At 40.3% G+C, this 27,879-nt stretch overlaps 1 protein-coding gene across 1 annotated transcript in view; it reads right to left on the minus strand.

Annotated features, from left to right (window-relative positions):
* Window positions 1-26,358, minus strand: part of TSC22D2 (TSC22 domain family member 2) — a 424,303-nt gene extending 397,945 nt beyond the window's left edge. The window contains exon 1 of the mRNA XM_044070863.1: window positions 23,918-26,358. Within this exon, the coding sequence (XP_043926798.1) occupies window positions 23,918-25,761 (1,844 nt within the window). The 5' untranslated portion in view covers window positions 25,762-26,358. The remainder of the gene's footprint in view (window positions 1-23,917) is intronic.
* Window positions 26,359-27,879: the final 1,521 nt, after the last annotated feature.

Raw genomic sequence — 27,879 nt, forward strand, 5'->3', positions numbered from 1 at the left:
CATACATATGTGAACTGACAGTCCAGTGCTTGCTGCCTACAACCACCCGCATTATTGCAGGTAAAGCACAAGCCTGGTTAGCCAGCAAGCCAATGTTTGAAAGCTGGGACTATAATATGATTTAGAGTTCAGAGGTCCACAATCCTTCAGAATGCAATCATTCATCAAATTTACCCCCCCCACCCGGAACCTCAACTTATTACATAATACCCTGGGAGAGATGGAGGAGGATGAAAGCACAATCCCCCAGTCTGTGTACGGATCACAAATCCTTATGAGAGGATGGACAGTCTTGACCCTAAGCTTTGGGGGCCTTCTTAAAAGGGCACCCAACACAAGTACAGAGTTCAAAAGAGGAAAACAACAAAATTAAACTGCCTCAAAATTAGCAGAAACACAGCAAAGTACGATTAAAAAAGAATGAAGCAATCTACATAAGGTCAGAGATTAAAGTGAATAAAACCCCACAAATAACGTTTGGGGGAAAAAAAAGTGTGTAACCTTTGGCTAATTCACTATGTAGTTTATGTAGACAGACTAGACAGGACTCCTTAGGTGCACACCTTTGCAAGTGTGGGGAAAGGGCCAACACTCAGAGGAAGATTTAGGTGCCAGGCTGACTTGAGCACAGACTGCATTTGCTCTATTACTGAAAAATTTCATAAACTTTCAACACCAAACAGGCAGACTGAGAGAAACAGAAGTACAGTTTGGGACAGAGAACCTGAAAGCATTTTAAGAAAAGTAACAAGACCTTTCTATACATCTCTGGTGGGTAGCAACATTAAATTCTTGATAAATTCCAAGATGCCCAATTTTGAGATATTTATTCAATGTGCCCATCAGTAGACAGGCTCAACCAAAAGATGATCTGAAGAAATGGAAGAAAATCTAAAAAAAAAAAAAAAAAGGACACAGCTATACCCAACCAGAGAGAGAGAGAGAGAGAGAGAGAGAGAGAAATAAAGGGAAAAAATTGTCTAAAAATGAACCTTTTTTGAAAGCTCTGAAACAAAATGTGTAGACGAGGAAAAAGAATCACTTACCTCCAAGAAGAGATTGCTTCTTCTTTGTGGCGACCCCTAACCGGGAAAAGCCGAGTGGATCACCTGTCCACTCATGATTGGCAGTGGAGTTTTACAATGTCCTGGCGCCCAATCTTCCACAGAAGGCACACACACACACATGCCTAGGGCCAATTTGGAGTGTCCAATCCACCCCCAGCATGTCTTTGGGATGTGGGAGAAAACTGGAGCACCCCGAGGAAACCCACGCTATCACAGGGAGGACGTGCAGACTCCACACACAAGGCACCCCAGCTGAGGATCGAGCCAGAAAACCTCTTGCTGTGAGGAGACAATGCTAACTGCTGCACCACCCTTGCTAAAAAAACAAATACAAGCTTCTTGCGAAAAAAAGACCCAGAGACATTTCCTTTGTACCAAGTGCAAAAATTAGAGAGACTTGACAATTCATGACACCATCACCCAAGTGGCCCTAACAACTGCAGTTCAAGTCCTTGAGATCCCTGAAAATGGACCAGTATTGCCAGCTGTGGGGGGTTGTGGAGGCAGGCACAGAATATCCACTTCTTTAGTGGTTACACAATGCAATTCATTGAATCAAACAATTCCATTTTAATACAACTAGCCAATAACGTACCATGTGACACAAAGTAAAACCCTGCAACTGCAAATCTATTGAGAAATCATTTTACTCAGTGTCAAGTTAAATGCAAAAAAGAAAAGAAATCATGCAAAGTCACATAACGTCTGCAAACATGCATGTTTTTTTTTTTTTTTTGGTAAACTGGACGCCTGCAACATGTAAAGGAAATGGTTGATAACTATCCTATCAGAAGCTTGCAACAGTTAACTAAGGTGCAGCAAACACTATTAGCATCCCTTTACTAACCACAGTAACAGACTTTCCCCTTTTCAAGTATTAAGCTGAACAAGGTGATGACAGTGGAAAATACAGTTCTTACCATAAAAGGAATCAAACATCTTTAGATTCTGCCCCATTTTATGTTACGCAAAAGTAGCCAATTCTTTCCGGCATACACTAAGAAAATGACTTTAACAACCTGCACAAAGTGTACTAAAAATATATTAAAAAGACAATCTCTCATCAGCTGACATTCCTTTCCATTTGGATGATTAAAACCATTTTTGTAAGAGACTTCTTATGATCTACATAATAGCACTATCTAGCATCTCAGTTTTATTCTGCTGGTGTTCCCATCCACAGACAAACAAGTGATCACCTTAAACCTATACCATAAATATAAATATGGGCCATCTAAAAAGCAAGACAAGACACTGGATAAAGCACCAGGAGAATGGACAAGCTAAATGGATCTCGTACTTAGTTAGCAACTACAAATATTCTTTGAGGGTTTCCTAGCAACAGAATGAAAAAGTCATCCAGTGTTGATCTGCAAGCCCATTGAGGAGTAGAGTTAAATACTAACAGACATCTCAGCTGTGACACAGGCAGTGGCTCCAGCATCAGGAAATTCTTAGCTTGCTGCTACTATGGCATCACTGTTGCCTGAAAAGCTGACACCAGCAACATTAAAAATTAAGAGCAATGAGAAGGCAGCCAGCAAGGAAATTTAGGATGATATATATTTAAGGGAAAAACAGCTAGGCCCACCTTCGTCTCAACATCCACAAGGGAAAAGGGGCAGTCAAGTCTCTCTTCTCCCTCAAAAGGACATATACACATCTGAGATTGCAAAACTGTTATACAGTTAATTTCAGCCAAACTGGTTAAGATCAGTCTGACTTAACTCTAGATCACATGATCTGAAGATGAACTTTGAGCAATCTCCTCTACTATTTTTAGGAACACATTTAGACAATGGAGAGAAAGACCAGGGGTGTTGGACTGTAAAAGCCATCCTTGACTGAGCAATTTGTGCTTCTGACATAATTGTCTCTTTCTTAGAATGGGACTTTTTCCTCTACATGACAAAGAGAAGAGACTAGAAAAATCCACTAGGCATAAAGAAAGCTTAAAAAAGGGAGAAAAAAGTGAACAGTTGTGACATGCATAACTATGTATGCCCATCTCTGAATAATATAATACATGATCACCACATTTGCCACCTTCAAGGCAAGTCTAAGTAGTTGGATTGTCAGCCTCAAATTCTTTCCCAACTACCTTGTGTTGCCTTCCTTGAGGCAGCAGGAAACTTCTGAACATTAACCAACTAAGCTTGCAATGGTCTGCAGACTGATTACATAGTCCTTTCCTATTTACATAAATCCACACACTTGCGACACTATACAATAAATCATACATGCACACCGTATCTACTCGCACACCTATGTCCATATACATGTACAAGTGCACACATCAAATATGAATAATACACAAGTACTGGCTCACATATGCCACGGTGGTGCAGCGTTTAGTGCCATCGCTTCACAGCAAGAGGATCTTCCATTCGATTCTCAGCTGGAGCGCCTTCTGTTTGGAGTCTGTATGTCCTCCCCACAGTCAAGTGCCATTAAAAGACATGCAGGTAAGTGCGTAAATGGGTGTGCCTACCTTGAAGGCTGCGTGTCGGGCTGGCAACTCGGCACCGTAAAAATCCACTGCCAAATCATTAGTGGACCAGAGTTCCGCTGTAACTACCTCTAACTGGGAAAAGCCGAAAGACATTACTATTTAAGTCAGTCTGACTACTGCCTCCCTTACACCAATTGCCTCCCATTTCCAACTACTACAGTAGAACAGCAGCTAAAATGAAAAATTAGGATGTGTTGATAGTGGAAAATGGTAGCAAATCAGAAACAGTACTGCTACCATCACCCTCTTTAAAGATATCAATCTGTTAAGAATGTGTACTCCGGTAGTCCTTAAGTTGATTGTGGTACTCCAGGCAATACTTCACTACAAATATTTAGAACAATGTTTCTCATTTAATAGATGCCAGCAAGCTATCCTCCAAGGGCTCTCAAAAAATGAAATGCATTTTGTCTTTTTTTCCCCCCACAAATGTCTTTTTCGCAGGTACAGGGCATTACACTCTTCATATCATACATCTGTGGCTAAACAATCCATCCTTCTAAGTGTGTGTGAAGGGTGGTGGAAGCTACAATTCATGACAAGCCAGCCATCTCAAGCTCATTAAAATAAAAGTGCTGTCACAAGCAAACATGACAATCACCTGAAGCAACATACCAGAATGAATTAACAGGCGCTTTTTTTTTTACTGCAACATTAAGTTAGGTTTGCTTAATAATGTTGAATTATGTTGAATTTCTGTTGTGCAGGTAACTACAGGCTGCTGATATGCAACGAACTAACAGAAACACATCCAGGTGGACAAGAAGATAAGGACATTTAAACTACTCAAGCCATCTTCCAGGAATTTATGGAGTAGCTGTAGAGCTCAACTACACCAGCTTTAACAGAAACGTGTGTGCTCCTTAATGCTACCAGTTCATTTATGCACGTGCCACGCTAAATAAAACAGCAGCAGCACTAAACTGCTAATGTTCTAACATATGTTCCAAGTTTCAGACAGCAAACCCCAACCTTTAACAGCCATTACAACAGTACAGAAACCTTCCATTCTAAAACACAATTTAAATTATGCAATACTATCAAAAACACAGCTCTTGCATTTGGTTGAATTTTTTCTCCTCACAATTTAGTGAAATCAAATTTTAGGTATCCTCAATTATCCTCAGCATATCACTAGAGAAAACAACTGCTGAAAACAAGTCTATAGATAACAAATGTATTCTGAAAAAAAAAAAAAAAGTAATACAGAATTAAACAAGCAGCAGTTACAAAGTACAAACTCAAAAGTGACAATCCATTTGTAGCACCTGTACTGCTACAATGACAATGTATGTAAACAGCAACTTGCTGCTGCTAAGAGTTTCAGGTGTAAAACTTCAACACGAATCAGTAAATGAACCTTCTTAAAAGAGAAAGCCTGAAAATCTTTACTTGTAAAAGTAGCTTAAAGAATGGCAGAGCAGCAGTCTGAAGCAGAAACACTACATTTACTATATCACCCATTTTTATGTGCTAGTCTTAACATCCACCCACAACACCTTTCCCCAATTTTGCACATATGATCAGATATCACTAACAGTAACAAATCAGGTATCACTTTAACAGTAACAATCACCTAGAGCCAAGATTTACACCCACAGGTAGCTAGGCCTGCTGAGGTAGCTCCTCCACACCGCACACTCACACCTATGGCCAATTTACAATGCAAGTCTTTGGAACGTGGGAGGAAACCCACGCAAAACTCCACACGGAAAACACCCCAACAGAGAATCGGCAGGAAACTTATGAGGTGGCCATGCTATCCGCTGCACCACTATCCCACCCGAAGATATATATATATATATATATATATATATATATATATATATATATATGGATTTACCTGACTTGGTCGACAATTCATATGGTCGAAAGTTTATTTGGTCGACAGTTCATTTGATCGACAAGCATTTAAGGTGGGGGGCTTCGCCCCCCACCCCACCCCTAACTATATCAACTCCAGGGTTGCACAACATTGGGGAAGGGGGCAAATCTGCTTGTCGACCAAATGAACTGTCGACCAAGTCAGGTAGGTAGAGAGAGATATATATATATATATATATATATATATATATATATATATATATATATATATATATATATATATATATATATATATAAAAAAATATATACTCAAAGGGTTAAAGTTGTTCATTGAAAAAACCCGTGTACTGTGCATTTTGTTCTCAGGCAAAAGAAATTCATCTCATGATGATTTCGCATCTATGGCTTTAATGGCAACATCATGCCATGCATACCAATTGCCCTTATGCTCTGACCAAGAAGAACCTGAGAATAAAAAATACTCCCTCAAACCGAAACAGAAAGAGGAGTTATGCACTTTCCTTGAATACAAATCTAGAAGCACAGGTCTATCCTCTGTAACATCTAGACTAAGACCAGTAAGACTAGAGACTGCTTAATGAGTAAACTTCTCCAGACTGCCAAAGATCCAATGTTATTCCATAACACACATATGTGCATTAAATGTCTGCATGCAGAAAATGATGAATCAAATCCTTCTGTGCCAGAGCTGAAGATCTGAAAGGGGGGGTGCTGGGCTCTGCTCTTCTAGGACCACTGTAAAATACACAATTTTGCCCATAGCAATTGGAGATCATCTTCCAAAACTGCACAAGGCAGTTCCAGCTTTTCCTAGGCTGTCTCCCTTATTATAATCGCCTCAATATCATATTCAGCAGAGGTAGCTGCTGCACAATCGTCAGAGAGAGAGAGAGAGAGAGAGAGAGAGAGAGAGAGACGGATATAGAATTGAGAAATGAAAATCTGTGTAATGGCAAGATTGGAATCTGGAGCAACTTTAGGTAATGGGTGCAGAAACGGATACAAAAAAAAAACAAAAACAAAAAAAAAAAAACATTTTTCGTAAAAGACCTTTATTATTATCATCATTACTATTATTATGGGGGGGGGGGCAGCTCAAATGATAAAACAACTTAATCATCCTTGCTGAAGTAATGGCCACTAGAAAAGACAAGAATCTTCCAAGGAGGAAATACAATGTTGCAGGACTGAAAGGGAGGCAAAGCTAGTGTTTCCAACATTACAGAGATTCAAATGCAGAACCAAATCTTTCACCTTTGCTCTCAACGACACACCCCTTCAAGAATGGCTCTGTTGACCATGATGCTATGGACAAAGGATCAATTACCTGGTGGAAAGTCAAGTAGACAAACTTAATGTCTGTCAAGCCCGAATGACCTTAGTGAGAAGTATTGTCCTTACTTCTAGCATGCCCAAGTCCAGGCTTGCCTGTGCAACTTGCAATGCCATTAACCCTAGGGTTGAAACATCCATGGAAACCACAAAGAAAGCGGCTACCCAGTTGGGACTGCCTTACTTAAGGTTGGGGAGCTGGGTCCACTGTTTTAGATACTTTTTGAAAGCTCCTGTATTCCACACCAAGGTGAAACATGGTGGAATCTGACAAATAAAACCACCGGGCTCTCAGGGTTTACTGTAGGTTCCAAGTAATATATGGCATAGAGTACCATGGGAATGGCAGTTACTACAACACCCACTGCCCTAAAACTAAGATGAACAAATGCTGGCTGGGATTTCATAAGCACAGAAAATTGGCTATGATGAGAATGAACCCTGCCAAACCTTGCATTTCAAAATGTTCAAACTGCAGCTGTTACAAGTCAACATTCATAATAAACTCCTTTGAAATGTTGCAGGATCCTTATTTTTCAAAGAACTTCAATAAGCATCTCCTGAATTTAAACCGGGTTCTGAAGAGAAGCCATTCAACTAGGAGAAAATCTTGAATCACTGCAGTTTCTGGACGCCATAACATACACTCATTTGTTGGCAAGTTGGGGGGGGGGGTGATATTAATCAAAAAGTCCTAAAATGGTAGTAAAAGGTACCTACTCAGAAGCATTATACCTTTTGAATTCCTTGGTAATGCTGATGTGGAAGGAAGCCATTCTGAAATCCAAATATAGTTTTGGTCAGCTTGGTCTGGACCATGGTTGAAAAGGGTTCTTGGACCAGCTCATTTATCCGATTAACAAGCGTTAAATAAACTTTTATGGAGGAGGAGGAAAAAAACGGCACTGTGACCACTCAAAATATATTTTATTTTGGGATGCTACTTCACCTTGGTTCCTTAAAATTACTTCCAGATGAAGCTAAAACCAAGCACACCCAGTTGTAATTACACAAGGGATTCTCTCTGCACCTCCCCCCCTTTGTGCAAATGTGTTGGTAAGCATCAGTACAGTTAAAATGGCAGTGAATCACTGACAAAGGAAGCAACAGCACCAACAATGCTGTACGACAAGCCAGAGACTTGCAACTCATACAGTTCAAATTCTACCACTAGTGAAACAGCCAGATAAAAATCTAGTGGTAACCCAAGGCCCTTGGTCATTTTTTTGACACAAATACTCTGGACCCATAACCACACCCTGGTGAGGTACCCTAGATGCATTACTTCTGCAGAAGACTTTCGTGCCTTCCCTCTTTCATTAATTTTTCTTACAATACAAATCATCAGTCAAGAGCAAGGACTGTGGATGTGGGTAACTATGGAAGAGATTAATGTATCCCTTGGACATAACCTTCTGAACCCACTTGCCTTTACAGCTTGTTAATCAGGAAGGTGAAGGGGACAAACGGCCCTTAAATGCTTCCAGAAAGGGACAGTTAAGTAGGCCACAGAGCTGCAGCTAGCCACCTTGAGGTGGCCCACAGCCTTCTAGTGACTGCTTAAGACCCTTCTCTCCAAAAGCATGACCGTTCAGGAAGTTAGTTTAATCATTAATGTTTCAGAGTCCACACCTGAACTACATCCAACACTGGCTCCTCTGCAATCAGTAGATGGAAAATTGCTAAAATGGATGAAATCAGACACTAACCACAGGGAGGATCCTACCCTCCTCCTCCACTTTTTCTACATTGTGCTTTCATACTGGAGTATGTAGCTCTGGCCAAAACTTACCTGGCACTGTATTAGTCTTATTAACCTCGGAGATGTTGGACACTTATTCCACCAGGAGACTGACAGTCCAGCTCCCACAGAAGAAAACAGGCTACCTTGAAAAATGTGCATGCATCTTCAATCACACACTGAAGTTGTTTATTTTTTTTTTTTTTAACTAGTAAAGTCTAGCTGGACAAATTACCCCTTTTCAGCAGAGATCTAGGGAGAATAACCCCCAAAACTAATCGTATAGAAATTTGAAAAACACCACACAAACATACATTACCAGTAAAATTTTAATACAGCAACCCAAAAAAACAGGACATTTAAGGTAACATTGACACATTAGTACAAATATGACATTTTACACGCATCAGAATAAGCACATTACTCTTTAGTTCACGATGGCAACTTAACTAGACATTGAATAAAGTGCATGCACTAGAAGTATTTATAAGCAGAAAAGAATGGGAACTGCAGTTTGCCAGCGAGAACCAGTATGCCAATAAGTTATACACATTCTACGTTTGCTTAAAAGATGTTTCAAATAGCCAAAGGTTAAACTTAAGATTATTGCATGCTTAATATGGTCAACTCAGGCAGATGATCCTGCCTCAGTTTAAAAAGTGAGAGCTAAAAATAGGGATTGTTGAAGAGGGTTGAACCTGGCGCACAGGAGCAGTAGCAGAACCAACAATATGTGGGGTGCAATTTTGGGTTTGATTTGAAAGTTGGTATGTTCTTAGCCTGCTCAACTGTAGTGGGGATCCATCCACCCACAACTCCCTGTTCCCATCTCTCCACATGGGGTTGGGGTGTCAGTTCACCAGTGACAATCACTGAGAGACTGTTATATTGCCAGGTGGATAGCCACACCACACAGTTGCAAGCACACTCACAACTATGACCAACAGTGTCTCCAATACACCTACTGCATGTCTTTGGAATGTGGAAGGAAACCAGAGCAACCAAAGGAAACCCATGCAAATACAGAGAAGGCATGTAGACTCCACACAGAAGGCAGCCCAGCTGAGAAATGAACTGGCGAACCTCTTGTTGTGAGGAGACAATGCTATCTGCTGTGCCACTGTGCTGCCTTTATACTGTCCCACAACTTAGATGTGTGCACTGACAAAAGGGAGTCACCGCGAGCACTGTGTGGTGGTGGCTTGGAATTTGTCTTTGGATCTAAATTTCCTAGTCAGGGTAAACCAGTGGAAAATGCTTACTGTAGCCGATCTTGCAGACTGTTTTCAGTTCAGTGAAAGTAAATGAGCTCAGAAGTTCAAAACAAAACCAAGTTGCCTGAAAATGTTACACAATGGTGTACTCTATTAGACCTGCTTGTAACAAACTTTCATTGTTCTAGTTTAGATAACTACATTTAATGAAGCTTGAATGGAAGTCTGAAAAAGCGAGGTTAATCAATTTTACAAGTTTTCATTGTATTACAGTTTGAAGAACCTGTTTAGAAACTATGCCTTAAGTACCACCTTGCAGCCCCCCATTATTTTGTACCATTTTGCTTTATGTCATTCACACAAGTTCATTTGACCCCCCCCAAGTGATTATATTCCAAACCACTTCTACCCCCCAGCCACAACACTAACATTTGTTTACTGGTAAAGTCAGACTGGGACACAGCCCATTTTCAGCCAAGGCCCTGGGGAGAAACACTATGGACGCAAGTCTTTGGAATGTAGGAAGAAACAGGAGCACCTGGAGAAAACCCACGTGAATGCAGGAAGGACATTTAGACTCCACACAGAAGGCACCCCAGGAGAGAACTGAACTGAAGAACCTCTTGCTGCGAGACAAAAATGCCAAACGCTGTACCACATCACTTATTTGCCCCTTCAGTAAGCCATTTAAGGGGCAATAAGTTAAAAGACCACCATCATCACGGAACTCCCCCTTAAATCTTTATATTCTTGGCTACTCTGACACACTAAATCACCAAGTGCTTATCCCAGTATTTTATTATTTTTACACAAAATGGCCAGAGGGCCCGACATGATTCTGTTTCACTGCTTTTCCCTCCAGTTCCCAAAATCCATTTAAAGTCCCCTTTACATAAATCATTCTAAATACAAGGAAATAAAGTCATATATATATGCATCTTAGTCTACGAAACAGCATTTTCACTTGAATTAGCCAAGTCCTCAAACAAAGAGGAACTGAATGGCAGATACTGCAACTGTAGATATGTAATCCTTTAACTACTGACTCCTCCATATATTCTTCCACAAATGCAAAAATCACTGCAAAACAGCAACTATGAACTAACACTTCAGCACAAACCTATTGTGGTGCTGCTATTCAAGTGTTTGTAGTAAGAGAATTTTATTTTGTTCAAAAAAAAAAAAAATTTTGTATAAAAGCAGTTTTAATTTTATACCTTGTATATCTCTATCCTTCCAGTGCAACAAGGCTAAAAAAAAACACACTCCTGTTACTGAATTTATGGTTTTAGGTCAGGGCATAACTGTTTTCACAAATGTAGTCCTCTTTCTTCTGCAACAGCTACCCTTTGATTTGCTGCATTGTAGCATGCTAACACTTAATCACTGTCCCGAGCTGACAAAAATCAGCAATTAATGCTCTGTCCAGAAAGCTAAAATGCCAACTCCAATAAAGAATGCTGCAGACAGAGAATTGCCCTCAGAAAATAAAATCACTACACAAAAAAGAAAGCACAAGAGAATATGCTTTAAAAAAAAGTGGGTGGTCTTTAACTATAAAAGCAAGAAAATAAGTTTTATAAAGCACTGACATGTAATCTAACCAATCCATAGCAGAACTACACTATAAAGGAAAAAATAAAAATAAATCCAAGGATTCATAGGCCTTCCTGGCTATTTTAAAATCTGCCCCATTTTGTTACAGATTGGTTTTACTCAGGCCATGGTCAAAAATTACATATTACTCCAATGTAAATAACTGTGACAATACCATGCATAATTTGAGGGGACCCATGGGTGGGACAAAGCAGTTTGGAGCTGCCACTGTCCTTTAGTAGTATAGGGAGCAGCCCTGGTGTAAATTTTATGTTTCCCATCCATAGATCTAAAATGCACTTGCATTCAGGGATGGGCTTCATTATGTATAGGACAGTGTTCCACAGCAATGGTATTCTCTGCAAGATACATGGTCCCTCAAACTGCAGGCGATGGACTTCATGTAAATGCAATAAAACTTCATCTTCACACTTTCAGTCCCATGCTAACAAAAATCAGATATTAAAAACATCTTAAATATGTCAAGGTTTAACTACTGGCTGACATTTACTCGGGTTTGCACTTCAGCCATTTCTGCACTTTTAAATTAATCAAAGCATGCACAAACTGGCAGCAAAAAAGGAAAAAAGCCGGAACAGTGCCAAACCCAGAACACTGCAGTCTATCTATACTTTGAAAGACATTTACAGCATCAGGTCGGCAAAGCTCATTTAAGCAATTCATTATTAACAGGCTCTAAATCACTGCAGCTCATGCATGGTGTCCAGACTACACTAAACATGCCTATAAAACCCAAGGTGTCATTTTGCTAGAATTAAAGTTTCTTATTTTAGTCTGATGACTGAGTAAGTGGACAGGTGGACAGACCCTTCTCAACCCTGACTCGTACATGTACTAAAAAATACACAATTGTACATAATGTAGTAACAAGAAACAATACATCTGTATGCTTACTGTCATAAGCACAAGTGAAATTATTTGCAGTTATGTACAAATGCTCAGATGTAAAAGCAGTCTTAACAGCAATATTATTTGCAGTACATACAAATGCTCAGATGTAAAGGCAGTCTGCTATGCAAACCTCGCACACCACAAATTCTCACCTGATCATCCACATTTATCTAGTCACACTGCTTAAAAACATCCTTGGACACAGCCAACAGCAGCTTCTTACCAAAGCTGGTTACTTATGCATGCATTTCATATGCATGACCATAGCTCAAATTTAACAGGTTTAAGACAACATACACCCCTGCTAAAAACAGCCCTAGAGCACCAATCTGAAAACGCCTCTTTGCCAAAAAGCACAAGGTCTTCGCACAACCACATAACACTAGTCTCAGAAGCAACGTGCCTACTGTCAACATACTTTCACCTACAGTCCAAATTAAAATTGTCCTGGCCAGACGAATCCAGGAAAATACACTCAAGCAGCATTCAATTACCTACCTACAGGGTCTACAAATGAATGCTTAAAATGCAGAGCGCCAATTTGTCGACACATTTTAAGTGAACGTTCTTATAAGCTAAAGCTCGAAATATCAATGTAGCAGTGACGTAAAGATGTGCACATTATGAATTCTGCATGTTTACCTTAATTTTAGTGGCATCTCTGAGTTGGTATATATAATTAGCAGGGGTGTGGTGGGGTGTGCAGGGGCACAGCCCCCCCCCCTGCAAAAATTAGAGAAAAATTACTGTGTGTGTAACTGGTTTATGTTTCGGGAAAGTGCCGTTTTGGTCAAGTGTAATTTTGGAGATTTACTGTTGGCAATTGGTATGGGTACTTCATTTACTTTACAAAAAGGAAGGATTATAGAATATATTTAGGGTGCTCGTCACAAGTGAAATTTACTGTATTTGCAGTTCATGTTCAATGCTGCAGTGGAGGATTGGTATTGGACAAAACATTTTAAGTATATCGGTTTCAACTTTCGCTTACAACAGCGTTCGCTTAAAATGTGTCAACATAGATGTGTTTAACATTTTAATAGTTCGTTCTTAGAATATGGATGCTACCTATGGCAGTGTTCCTAAAAAATCTGTTAGGGTGCCAACCTTAAATGAACAATACTGACCCTTTACATTTGCCTACCGGGGTAGTGCACTGATCAATTTCAGGCTCAGCCTGGAAAAATACAAAACAAAAAAGAAAAAAAAAGCAGAAATATAAGGAACAGAATAGTTGTATGCAACTACAAAAAAATGTAGACTTTGTAGTGAACAAGCACAGTGCAATATGGTACTATATAAAGATTTGGAATGATGGACAGTGAAAGTGTGTTAGGCGACTCAGAACCATTTGGCTTCGATGAAGTGCTTTTTTTTTTTTTGACTTGCATTCTGAATTGGAGCAAGCGCCAATTACCTTTAAGCTGATAGGGAGAGCTTACCAAGAGGAGAAAGCATGCAGAGTGTTATGAAGTTTGGTTCTAGGGATAATGGGTTGGTGTCAGAGTTGCATGCTGCAAGGGGGGGGGGGGGGTCAATGTCTGGAGCGGAACAGTTTGTAGAGTTGAGATACCAACAGTTGTGGGTCTTTAGGCTTTTCCCGGTTAGGGGTCGCCACAGCGGAACTCCGGTCCGCTAATGATTGGCAGTTGGTATCAAGCCGATACGTAAAAATCAACAGTAGTTTAAATATTTGTTTTTATGGGTAACCATTTGGCTCTTTCTAGGGTGCTCACAGAGAGGCGAGTTTGTAAAGACTCTGCAGATGCTACTAAGGACAAGTCTGGAATGGGACGGTAGGAGGCAGAAAAAATATGCAAGTCCGTTTTCTTTTCAAGTAGAGTTGCCAATTGCTGGTTGGGATTGAAAAGGAGGAGATCTTTTTGGCCCAGAAAGGGATGGGGGATTTTGGTTCTCGATTTGTCTATGTGGAAATGGAAGTTTAGTGACAGATCAAGCCATAATCCTAGATATTTGAGTGAGGAAGCTGTCTATACTGAATGGTTGTGCAAGACAAAAGATACAGTCATGTGCTTGGTGAATTTTCTGCAAAAGTTCCAAAAACCACAGTTTGTATCTTTGTGGGGTCAAGAAGTAGTTTATGACCACTGGTGGAGCTCAAGCAAGTCCAAATGGAGATGACATCGAATGGTGGTGTGAATGACCTGATCAGTAAATGACCATATCGCCAGCATAGAGGATAAATGGGAGATGGGGGGAGGTCACAAGGAAGTTTGTTAAAATCAATACAGAAAACAGGATGGGGCAAGAATAGAGCCTTGTGGCATACCATTTGGTTATAAATGTAGATTCTGAATGAGAAGATCATATTCTAACTCTAAAATGTCCGTCAGTGAGGAAGTTTCCAGACAAGTGTCTGGACTGATACCAATTTCAGTTAGCTTGCTCTGGAGAGGACAGTGGTCAAGAAGATCAAATATCTTTATCAATTCTAATAAAGACATAAGAAGTCTTCAATAAAGGAATCTTTTAATCAGTTGATCTAAAAAGTTAAAGATAAGGGAGAGTGCAAACTTTGCAAAAGAAACACAGACAAGCTGATTTTAGAAAAGCATTCAAGGTTGGTTTTGCTGATTCTGTTACTGAAGCAGAAGTAGTAAGAGCAATCCCAGTCTCCAATGCTTTTCAGAAATCAGCTCGTCTGCTTCTTTTGCAAGATTCTCACTACTCTATTTGCTTTTTACAGCAACTGAAAAAAAAAAAGCATTCATAAAAAAATGTTTTATTCCTTTTTAGTTTTTAAGTAAAACGTGTGTACCTATTTGGTTCGGTCATGTTCCTCAAACATAAGAAGGCAATTAGTTTGACAGTAAAAAAAAATAAAAAGAAACTTGGCATTGTTTCCGCTGTCTCGCAAGGAACGTGACAGAACCAGAGGAGCTCTTATTTTAGAAAATGTATATTAATTCCCACTCATTTTGTCATTCTCAGCTGAATAATATTTTTAAAAATGTCCTTCATTAGAAGTGGTCTTGTTTCGTTGTGTTTTTGTGACTCAGTGGTGTGTGTGTGTAAGAAATGAACACACACTTCCATCCAAAATCTGGTAACCTCTAAGCCAAACTCTACTTCGACACCTCCAAGTCCCACTAGCACAACTTTGTTTTCTTGAGCCAGTTCCCATTACTTACATCAAATCTCTACTATTCTAGCTAAAACCTTGCTCTCCTTCCACTGACAATCTCCTACATTCCTCAAAATTGCTGCGGACTCAATTGCCTATCCTATATCTATACTAATTAAATTGATCTATTCTGGAATCAACTCCACCCTTTGGAAAGCTTTCTTCACTATCCCTCTTTATAAAGGTGGAAACTCCACTGACCCCTCAAACTACTGACCCATTGCCATTCTGTCCCCCCTCTCCAAGATATTAGAAAAATGTATTCACTCACAGCTTCTCAATCACATCCTCACACACCACTTACTTACCCCTACCCAACATGGATTTCGTCCTCACCACAGCACCATCACTGCCCTCTTCTCCTTCACTCATATCACTTGCCTGGTTTAACAGTTACCTATCTGCAACCTATCTGGCAAGGAACATTCTCCACACCTTTCCTTCCCATCTCCACTGGTGTTCCCCAAGGCTCCATCTTGGAACCCCTTTTAACATCTTCACCAATGATCTTTACGCCTCATGCAAAGAATCCTCCCTTATTCAGTATGAAGACTCCACACTTATATCCATCTAACATAACATTCCTGAACTACACTCCCTGACCCAACAGGCCCTACTATCCACTGAACAATAGATCTCACAACCTGCTGCATCTCTATTGATTCTAAATCCCAAAAAGACCCAACTCCCACTTTTCCTTCCCCGTTCTCTATTCTCATCACAAAACCTCCTTTTTTTATTACATCTTCTAACAATAAAACTATCCAACCTGACACACTCACAAAACTCCTAGGGGTCATTATCGATGATGAACTAAAGTTCAACCTACACATACTCCTATGTATAAAAATAAACAAACCAGAAACTAGGTCTGCTACATTGGAACAATAAATTCCTAACCCCTGAATCTAGACTTACCGTGGGCCAGGCACTCCTCCTCCCCTCCCTCTTATACGCCACCCCACTTCTTACCAATATCCAGACCTCCACTCTAAAACTCCAAAAGACTTGCCATAAAATAACCAGATTCATTACTAACTCCTCATACAACTCACACCACTGCATTTCATTACTCTCTCTTCAATGGCTTGAACTTCTCCAATTTCTGCTATCTTATCAATTTCATATGCTACACTCTATTCTTTATAAACCCTCCTCCTGTCCATCTCTATCTTCCTTAGTCTCCATCTACATCCCATTACGGACGCTCCGTACTTCTAACCAACAATTACTATTTACCACCCAAAAAGGTCAGTAGGCAAACTACTCTACAAACACTCCCGTGCCCAGGCTTGGAACAAACTTCCCCTTGACTTGCATTCAAATCTCCCACACCTCACACTTCATTTTTAACTAAAAGCTTATTTTCTCAATTCCAGAATCTGCCCTTGCCATGACCCTACCTAGTCTTCCTTCCCTTTATGTACCCTCAAAAGGACCATACTTAGTACCTCATTACACCTCTCTCTCTCTCCAGTGTGTCTACTATGCATTTGCATAATTTTATACAAACAAAACATTTTTATTGTTAACTTATTGAACTACATCAATGTAAAATTGTTACCTAGCTTCTTTTTAATGCAACTTTAACTTTATGCAAGTAACCCAACATATGTGAATCGTTTTGCTATAACTGCTATTATATCAATATTGTTTAAAATTGTAAATTGTACTACGGGAGCTTCTCTCCTCAGGTCTCCACTGAAAATGGGCCACAAGCCCAATTGGACAAACCCGGTTAACAAATGTCAATAAATAAATAAAATGATGTAGGGAGATGCAAGAGTTTGTGCGCATGTGTTTAAGGTCTCCCGTAGTACAATGCATCCTGCTCTGTCCCTCTAAGTGCATTCCTCACCAACAAGCAGCTCTGCATTTTTTCCACTGTCTCGCGAGGGAGTGTCAGAACCACAGAGGGACAGAGCCACAAAGCCAATTACAATAAAGAAATCATACTAACAAACAGATCAACAAATAAAATATTTCCCTTAAGTGTGCAACATTTGACAGTATATGCAACTCTTCTTTCATTACATTTAATTATTGTATCCCTCAAACTATACCTATCAATTTTGCTTCAAAAAGCCCCCTCTAAAATTTGGGAACTTTTCTATTTTAATATTGTTCTCCTTCCCTTACAAAGTTAACACAACAATTGCATTAACTTGTTTCTTGAGAAGACTCAAAAGACTGAAAGGTTAATCTGTCATTCCTAAAATTGGTAGATAACTTCCTACAAGAGGCAGATTTCTGCAATTTACAGGCAAAAATGTTTCATAGGTTCACGGGTGTATACTAGGCTAAAGACCACTACGATCCTTATAAGCCTAGCCATGCAACGCAAATGTGACCAACGCATTAGATTACACAGGGTAATTTGACTACCTCTGTCCATCAAAGACATAGGGACCAAATCAGGGGTACATTTCCAATTACACATTCATTGTAACAGTCAATGAATTGACAAAAAAAAAAAAAAAAAAAAAAAAAAAAAAAACCATTGCATGATCTACAGACCAATAATTTGAGGTATAAATTGAGGTCTAAGCTGGGACTCACCATATCATACACTGATCCACTTTTAAAAAAGGCGATCTCTTCAAGAGTTCAGACCTTAAAATGCATGTTTGTGGCAACAGTGGTTTGGTAGCACTGCAGTTCCTTCGTTATGATCCATTACGTAGAGAACTAAATCAGCCCAACAGAATATTTTCTGCAGTGAGTGGTGCAACCTTCATTTTGTTCTGAGCTTGCAGCCCCACGAGCAGAACAGTAGTGCTAAGCAAGATGGAAACTGTGTAAAACTGGTTTTGCAAATTTGTTTAGAAAGAGTTTTCAGAATACATTAAAAACTACAACTTCTGAAAGAAGCAGTGAATAATGCACATGTGTGCACCTGTTAAGTATGCCCAACAATACCATGTACTAAACATACTGACAAGATACAGGGTGTAAAGATAATGTGTGAATTACAATTTGGACTTGTTTTTGGTGTGGATTAGTTGCGCTGTGCTGACTGCAGTGCTTGCCACGTTACAGAAGACATTCACTGTTACCATTTCATTCACTGTTGAATTCGGAGGAGAGGGTAGGGAAAAGAGGTGAAGTGAGAAGGGCGGCAGGGTCACATTAACCACGGAGGACAGGCAGACTGTACTTTGTTTTCATTCATGGACATAGTACTGCATCGGGGAATGCATAATTTGTGATGTGTAGAATCACCATTATCCCCATCTGTTCCTTTTCCAGTTTTTTAGAGTTTGGGGGCAGCAGCATATAAAATGTACGGTTTTGTTGGACTTGTAAACTAGATGTACTTGGGTATTTACATTAAAGTGCTCCTTGTCGTGTTTTCTCTATGTAGTTTTTCTTTATATGACTGACAACAGAAGAGAGTGAATGAGCAAACAGGAAATGATGCAGGGAGATGCGAGTGTGTGTGTGTGTGTGTGTGTGTGCGCGTTTAAGACCGCTTGTAGTATAGTGCATCCTGATCTGTTCATCTGTGGTCCTATCACCTCTCTGTGGGTGTTCCCCTCTCCAACAAGAAGCTTGGTATTTGTGATTCTGTCACTTTGTCGTGAGAAAAAAAAAAAAAAAAAAAAAAAAAAAAAAAGGACACAGCCACAAAGCCAATTTCAATAAAAGGCATTCTAATAAAAAGCAAGGTACCTGTAAAAAGACCACTAGAGTTTTGCAGTATGTCATCAGAAGGGAACCAAACTATTGTCAAAGTACTTCCTTCCAGGCCAGAATCCATGCTGTTTAGAGAAGAACAGGTGGCACTAATAGATACATATAGAGAAGACCATCTTTTCTAAACGTTTGCCCAGAATTGGTAGGACAGATACTGGATAGAAGCGAGAGGTATCTTTGCGTTGGGAAGGTTTTACAGTTTTCTGAATCTGCATCATTACATTGTGGGCAAGTCAGACATTGTCTGCAGTGATGTATGAACCATGGGTTTATGTTGCTAGACCCAGGAGAGATGTCAGTGGAAATATTTTCAAACACAAGAGACACCTCTTGGGGAAGTAGGCATTCAAAGTGGAATGGGGATAAGTGGTTGTGGAGTAGACAATGCATATGTGGAGTTTATTGATGGGAGAATGGAAGGTTAACTTAATTTTCTAAGTGTCAGAGGGTGGGTAATAAATTATAACAGCAACCGCCACACATTTTTCAACTCCCAGTGTATATGGTCAGTGTTTCAGAAGTCATACTTTACATCTCTCCTTACATTTACTATCACAGCAACCAATATTTTTCAAACATGACATCATACCCTGTTATGGTCCCCACAATTAACCAGGTGCTGTACAAAAAGCCCTCACAAAACACATGTAGAGGGGCATATACCATCACTGAACCACGGCATTTATCAGTGCCCTCTCAATATACAAAGTGCAAATCCCACCCAAGCATAAAAATAACTTGTTCCCCCTTCACCCACATTAATGGTATTATAACACACACATATATATTCCCTTTTCTCATACACTTTTGAACTGCTTATCATAAGGGAGTTAATTAAAAGTGGTTTCAATATAATCAAAATGGGCAAGTAGCACATTTAACAATGTGTAACTCAAGACACAGAACAAAAAACTGAAAGACAACCGCAGTTCACGCTAGTAAAAAAACATGACACCAGCTAAAAATCTTAATGCAACCATTAAATCAAAGCTCTAAACACAACCACCTAACCTGACAACTGACTGCAGCAAAAACTATAAACTGGTCCGCTACAATAAAAATGCCTTTAATGAAGCACTTAAAAATGTACTTACTCTCCCATTTCTTATAACAAATAACCAATACTGTATGTCAGTAAAAAAAAAAAAAAAAAAAAAAGTGGCACGTTTACAGATCCTGCTGTAAAAAAAAAAAAAAAAAAAATCACTACAATTAGAAAAGCTTTCACTAAATTGTTATGCAGGACATAACCCCCACCCCAAGTACATTCCAACTCTCAAAGCTGTGCAACTCGAGAGAAAATGATGAAGCCAAGCAGCCATCTACTCACAGATCACACAAAGTTACAATAATATGAAGAATAATCTGATGCAATCCCCCAGCTGAGGTGTGCAAGGGGCTTGTTCTCCAAAATAATTTACGTTTCCTGTCTCTCTAATATATGATACTGCTGAAAAGCATCATGTTTTCAAGTTTCAACCATACTTAACAGTACCTATTTGACAGCAATTAAATGCATTAATTTAGGCTGGTTTGAAACAATCTTTTTAAAGCATTCAAGCTACATGGTAACATTTCCAGCACTTTTTAATTGCAGCTCCAGGTATTTAAAACAAGCATAATTACTGCAAAGCTCGAAACACATACCATTTACTTCACTCAACAGGAAGGTCTCAAAATTAACACTTACCCCCTCTATTAAAATAAATGCACTTAAAAACTCTTTAAACTTGAATGCAAATTCAGTATCTAGCTACCAGTGGGGGAAACGTCATAACCTGTAGCATTCTGGTTAAGTTCCAGAACTTTAATAAAAAAACAAAATGCACAAGTAAAAAAGTACCAAACAAAATTCTTCTGGGGGAAAAAAAAATCCAGAGTACATAAAGTAGTTTTCCCCAGCATTTACCAATTCTAGTAGCCAGAGTTCAATGTTTTCAGTTTGCTCAGTAAAATAAGCCTCAAAAAACATGCCACTTAAGCATAAGTGTACTAGACACCGATGGTAGCAGAAACACAAATACAATATACTAGACTGTACATAAAGGCAATTACAACAAAATCCACTGTTATACAACTGATGACAAATTTTGGGCGGCCACGGTGGTGCAGCGGTTAGCGGTGTCACCTCACAGCAAGAGGTTCTCTGGTTCGATCCTCGGCTGGGGTGCCTTCTGTGCAGAGTCTGCATGTCCTCCCTGTGGTTGTGTGAGTTTCCTCCCACATCCCAATAACATGCTGTAGGTGGACTGGACACTCTAAATTGGCCCTAGGTATGACTGCGTGTGTGCCCCTTCTGTGGAAGGTTGGGCGCTGGGCTGGCAACTTGACACTGTAAAAAACTCCACTGCCAATCATGAGCAGACATGTGATCCGCTGTGGCGACCCCTAACCGGGAAAAGCAGAAAGAAGATCACCCATGACACACCATCACAGTAGAGGAGGAAATAATCCATGGTTTGCACAGCTTAAATAGTTACTATGGACCACTCCCAACATTGCCTGCAGTAAGCCAAATGCAGATGCGACTGCATCACAACAGCAATATTACACACATTCCCAAAACTCACTCAACATTGTTGTCAGTTAAGAAAAATGATACACACCAAGTTAAAAACCAAAGCATGTAGAATGAAATTAAAATAACTGAAAACATTGCACTCCAGTTTGTGGGGTGTATAGTTTAAACTAATATAGTGTTTCCATTTAACACACATCACAATGCAAAGGATTTTGTTTCCAAACAAAACACTTAATATTTTCTTCACGGAAAACACACATGCACACATATGAAGACAACCCAGCACTGTTAAAAGTTTTGCTCCCACTATAGCACCAGCCAGGATGGGGTAACAATGGATGAGGTGGGACAACTTTATGACCTGTGCACACGCAAACTACATACCAACTATAGCCTGCGACAACAAAAACAAATATGGAGAATAAGCAAGAATTGTTAAATTTAAACACACACTATTAAGATGCTTCTTTTTTGCTCAAAAAAAATATGCTATGAACAATATAATCCAGTGATATTTTCTACAACTGCCGACTTTGAATGGTAAACCATTTCAAGTGTTAAAAAAAGCATAATCAAGTTTACTGGGCCCATTCTTCAAAACTATGGGCCAGGAGGTCCAAGACCCAAAAATTAAATTTAGTGTCACAGGTAGAAAACTGCAATGCATTTCAGGTTCAGCACACAGATGTATATGTATGGTGCCAGTGCCTAATTTACATCTGTGAATGATCCCCAACACACACAAACCATCACTTCAAGTAATAACGTCAAATGACAAACAGCATCACCTGTGCTCCAACACCATGTCCATAATTAATAAAATAAACAACCCTGTTATTAGCTCATGTTTTGTGGATGATACCCACACAGTGCTGCAAAGACTTCTCAGTTGCAGTTTTCATCTATAAGCATCTCTCAAACAATGCCCCATTTGGGATGTACCTTACAAGACAACTGCAACAACTGGAAAGACCACAGAAGTTCCTCGCCAAGAGGACAGCAGGCCTCAAGCAGATGCCCTATGCAGCTGGACTGAAGAAACTCCAGCTATACTCTGTTGCATACCGCCTACTCAGAGGTGATCTCTGCCCAACATACAAGGCCATGTCCAACCCAGAATTGATGGACATGCTCCACCTAAAGAAAACCATATCCCCTCAAGCCACACACTCCAGGGATCTAAACCTCACCACAACAATAAATAGGACGTACTGGAGGGATAGATTCCTGTCCCAGAGACTTCCCATGCTCTGGAACAAGATCTCAATCTACATTAACAGAGCTCTTCGCTAACCCACTTCCAAGAGAAACCTTGATGAGCATATGGGAAACAAAGTTTACCCCAGGGATCACTTCAATGGCTCTGCTGGACAGAGGCACATGGCTTTCGCAGCCCCCCTTAGATTACTTCCAACACATTCCGGCTAGGCTTATAAATGCCTTTTGGCAGATAGCCTAGTACCTACCTATGAACCTGCATACAACTGAATTTTCACACACTATTTTAAAACACTCCTAAAAGATGTTTATGTTCATCACAGGGCATAAAAATAAACCTACAGACTTCACACCCTATATTTTTTGTTTAAACAAAAAAGGCCACCCTAAAAATTATTACACTGACCATAGCAAGATTTGAGAAAAAAAAATCTGTATGATTTGTATTTAGTAACAGTTTACCTGTATCCAATATGTAATCATTCACATATTAAAACAAAAGATCCTCAACCATTTTAAACACAATATGCAGTAAGAAATAAAAATGCAACACATGCAGGCAGTAGAGTACCACCACTTAACCAGCGTGTTTCTAAAAGGGGGGATAAACAAACCTCCCAGAGAAGGCAGACAGAATGTGTAACCTCTACAAAGTAGTATGGTTCTGCTGTGATCTTACCAGAGAGCTACTAAGCTGTTCAGGCCATGAATGTGCGAATACAACTGCACTTATTTGAGGCTTACTTGGCATTTAAAGCAGTGACTGTCCCTTCATAATGCAAAAAGAAAACAAGCCTCAAAGAACATTCTGGACAAATTAAGCAGAAGGGTAAAAAAAAAACACATGGCCTCCTGCTCTTTTTTCACACACAAAACCATCAATCCTATACAACTACTACACCACACAAAACTGAAACAGCAGCACTGAGCTGGAAAAGAAAAACATCACAGCCAATATTCCTACTTTAACACACTAGCAACATCTTCAAAGTATCATTTTACAAGTTTACGTTAACAGTAAAGCATTCCACCTATATATCAGACAGCTGTCAGCACTATAGTTACATCTGCAATAAAATGTACAATAATAAAAACATCTACCAGAAAAATACTCATACCTATCTTCATCACCATCAATCGAAATACCAGAAAGAACAGAATTAGCTAATGTGTTCATTGGGGTGGTTGCTGGCAAATGCACAGGGTTAATAAATGTATCTGGAATGACGGGCTTTGTCAAAAGTTTTCCTTCAGTAGTGACCGAAGGTTGTGGAGGTAGTGGATCCAGTTTTCTGCTGTCATCAATAAGTCCAATTCCAGGAACAGCCTGGGTTGCATATTGGTTCATAGTAGACTGCTGCATACTTGGTGGATTGGCTGGGACTTGCATTACTGGAAGGCCTACCGTTGGAACAATGCCAGTACTCCTGATGGACTGTTGGCCACTTTGCTGTGGCAGGACCAATGATGCAGGGACACTTGGCAAAGGAGTGGACATACTAGAAGAAACACTTGCAACACCAGTACTAGGAGCTATCACAGGCACATTCTGCACACCAGGGGCTACTGAAGGACAACTACTAGGTATCCCTGAACCAACTATTGGTGCATTAGGAATCTGATGTTGGGCAACAGTCTGCTGCTGTAAAACTCCAGGGCCCAACCCTTGCATTACATTTACATGCTGCTGAAGACCTGCTTGTTGACAAATTGCTGCTGTTGAAGGACCCTGCACGATAACCTGATCGACAGGAAGGCTAGACATGGCAGGATTGTGAACTGGGCCAGTACTTGTCTGCAAAACAGTTCCTTGGGATTGAGGGACTGGCATGTGCTGCACATACTCTGCTTGACCAGTAGGAACATGGAGCTGATTTGGCAAAATATGTCCAGGGGTAATCTGGGAATGAGTATAAGCAAATTGTTGAGGCTGAGTCACTGGTATGCTTGGATGCTGCCCTTGTACCAATGGCATGCCTGGGTGAAGTACTGTTACGTTTTGGGGCTGCATACCTTTCCCATTGAGACCAGATTGCACAGTCACCTGCGACTGTGCTTGTTGCTGAAGTACAAACTGCTGATTTCCCATGGCAGAAGAATATACAGGTTGCGATACACCCGCAGTTCCACTTATAGGTTGATGGCCAATTAAAAAATGCTGATGAGAGCCTTGGTTAACATCTGTTTGATGCAACTGGGAAGATGCAATAAGGGAAGGGTCAGAGGACTCAGAGCCGTGTATGGAATGCGGGGTAGGAGCAAGTGAACCCCCCGTGATGCCAATGCCACTGTCCCTTTCAGCAACATTGTCAAGAGTTGCTGCAACATTATGTCGAATGCTGTCAACAGTTCTAACGACAGTGCTATCCAAATCTTTATCATAATAATCTAAGCACGTCCATCTACCCCTTCGAAACGGCTCTCCTGTACTATGATCGAGTTTGATGACTCGGAAACGTGAACTGCAAGTTACTGCAGGTACAGTGGGCTGCGACGTGACTGCTGCAGCATTAACAACTCCAGCTAAGGGTGCAGGCTGTTGCAAATTCAGTCCCACAGTAGATGGCCCTTGGCTCGTCGGCTGTACCGTTAATGCAACATTTGACAGTACGCCAGAAGAGGTCAATACTACGTTCCATGGAGTAGACGACCCACCGTTTATGGGCACAATTCCCGCAGGAAACTGTGCGTCATACATTACATTAGGTGTAACAGTGCCTGGGGTCTCTGCATCCCCGACATTATTTAAAGTCTCTTCTGACGAGCTTCGTTCACAAACCTCCTCAGGGCCATAATCAGTCGCCCTAGAAGTATCAAAAATTTCAGATGACACATCTTCAGTCCGCGATTCGTCAGGGTCGTCCAGACTCTCAGTATCATCCGTGATGCTAGTCGCCGCTTGAGCAGTCGTGACGCTGGTGATCTGGAAGCAGCTCTTTTTCTTCGCTGGCATCTTAGACATCTTGGCAAGCAAACTGCACCTTCCAATCGTTACCCGATCCACAAGAGGTGCTGGTCGAGCAACTCGGACTCAGTTCACATAAGTCTCTTTCACCCCTAAACAGTTCATAATGTTCCCTTTTGCAGTTAACGCTGTAGTCCAAAAGAGAAGAGAAACAGACATTCGGTTACGCCATTCGATGAATGCACAGCACTATCTCCTCGCCAGACAAAATTTCAGAATCCCACTTTTACACCACTTAACCACACAGACGCCGGCTTGCTATATCAGCTGAGCTCGCGGCTTGGAAGCAGTCAGCAGGCCGCTGTCGCAGATACAGCTGGCAGCAGCAACTGAAGAGAGAGCTTGCCTGCAATAGGCCCACTGTTTTACCACATAACCAACACCCAAACCATTCTCAAAACGTAGTAAAGAAGCACAGGGGACTGACAATGGAGTAGTCAGCCCCAAGACTCTGATTATTCCATAAATTGATAGGAAAACACGTCCATGAGTATCTCCTTTCCCTTCTTCTTCGCCTAGCTCCTAAAACTAGAATTCAAACTACTCACTCCCTCTCCAAGATGGCTAAAATGTTAACGCGCTGCATTGTGGGATCACGCGGAGGGCGATTCGCTGCGACGGGTGTGACATCATGCCTACGTTATCAACCCGGGTATGATGTACACAGTACTTTATCTATAACCTTAGGTGTAGCACATTTTAGACGCTGTTTCGTGATGTACTTTGCTGGAAACAGGGACAGTTTGTTGGCTATTGATAGTTAGAAAAAGCTAGGCAATGGCATGTTATGGGTAGCGTTGAATTATGTTTCTAAGTTTGTCCGTGAGTCATTTTTTGAGGGGAGGGAACCCGGAGATTACTGTTCTTGTTCAGTAATGTTAAACTGAGGATGGCCAACCGTGCTTTCAGTCCGGACTGTTAGAGGTAATCATATTAAGTACTGCCGCGGCAGTTCTGTGTAACCTTCGTTGTGGCAGTAGCGCTACATCAAAAGATGTTATTAAAGCGGTCCATACTCATTATGCATTCAAACGTCAACATACTATGTAGAACAGATGATAAACGATGGAAGCGGTAGACGTAAAGTTCTGCAACACTGGCTCCGTCTAATAATAACGCACAAGCGTTAGGCCATCTGCGTTTAATTCTCAACGAATCACAGATTTCAAAAGAATTGGGGAGAAGTCCAACAATAATCCGAGACACATATTAGTATTGTTAATTTAAGAAATTGACAGAATACGAATGTGAATAAAGATACTTTTTTTGGATGACGACTAATCGTTGTCATTGTTTAAGATTAATTCACCACATTTTTTCAAGGGTTATCAATTTTAGGAGGGATTAAGAGACATAGCCTAAATTTGAATCAAAATTAGGGACGTCCCTGAAAATCAGGGACGGTTGAGAGGTATTAATCTGCAGTTACGCTATGACACTTAGGCCATTCAGCGGTTTAGGAGAGCAAGAGTGGCATGCGACAAAGCATAGGTAGGATTAGTGCGTCACCAGCATAAAATAGGTTGATTACAAAATAACGCAGCAGCTGCAGTGTAACCGTAGCATGACACCGCCTTGGTCATTTCGTGGTATTTTCACGTGCAACTTTCCCGTAACACCCCTGTGATAATAAATGTTGAGCTGCTTATGTGTTTGTACATTACGTGCATTTGTGTGATAGTATAGCGTTTTAAGATGTACTGTATCCGTAATACATTGAGTCTGGTTTGCCAGCTGCCAGATGTCTTCCTGGCATACATCTCAACCTCTAAGCACAAGAAATCTGGACAGCTAAAAATAATGAAGGCCAAAGTTCGAAAAATGGGAACATAATTTTAAATATTACCCTTACAAACTTAGGAAGCTGCTAGACTAACAGGTTGTTTGTTACTGTGCATTTTCTGGGGGGATATAAGGTCTGAAACTCAAATGTCTGTCATTATTTAGTGACTTCAGTAATTTATGATTTGCCAAAAAAGAAGAAAAAAAATTGTAAGAAGAACAGACCAAAAATATGAGACGAAAATCTGGACAGTTGAGAGAGGTATGGTTTCCAGTGAGTGGACTGTTACCATCGATCTTCCAGACCTGACATTTTGTATATTAATTAACTGG

The sequence above is a fragment of the Protopterus annectens genome, chromosome 4.part1 (genome assembly GCF_019279795.1).
Source record: "Protopterus annectens isolate FY-2018-M chromosome 4.part1, PAN1.0, whole genome shotgun sequence".
Lineage (NCBI taxonomy): Eukaryota > Metazoa > Chordata > Ceratodontiformes > Protopteridae > Protopterus > Protopterus annectens.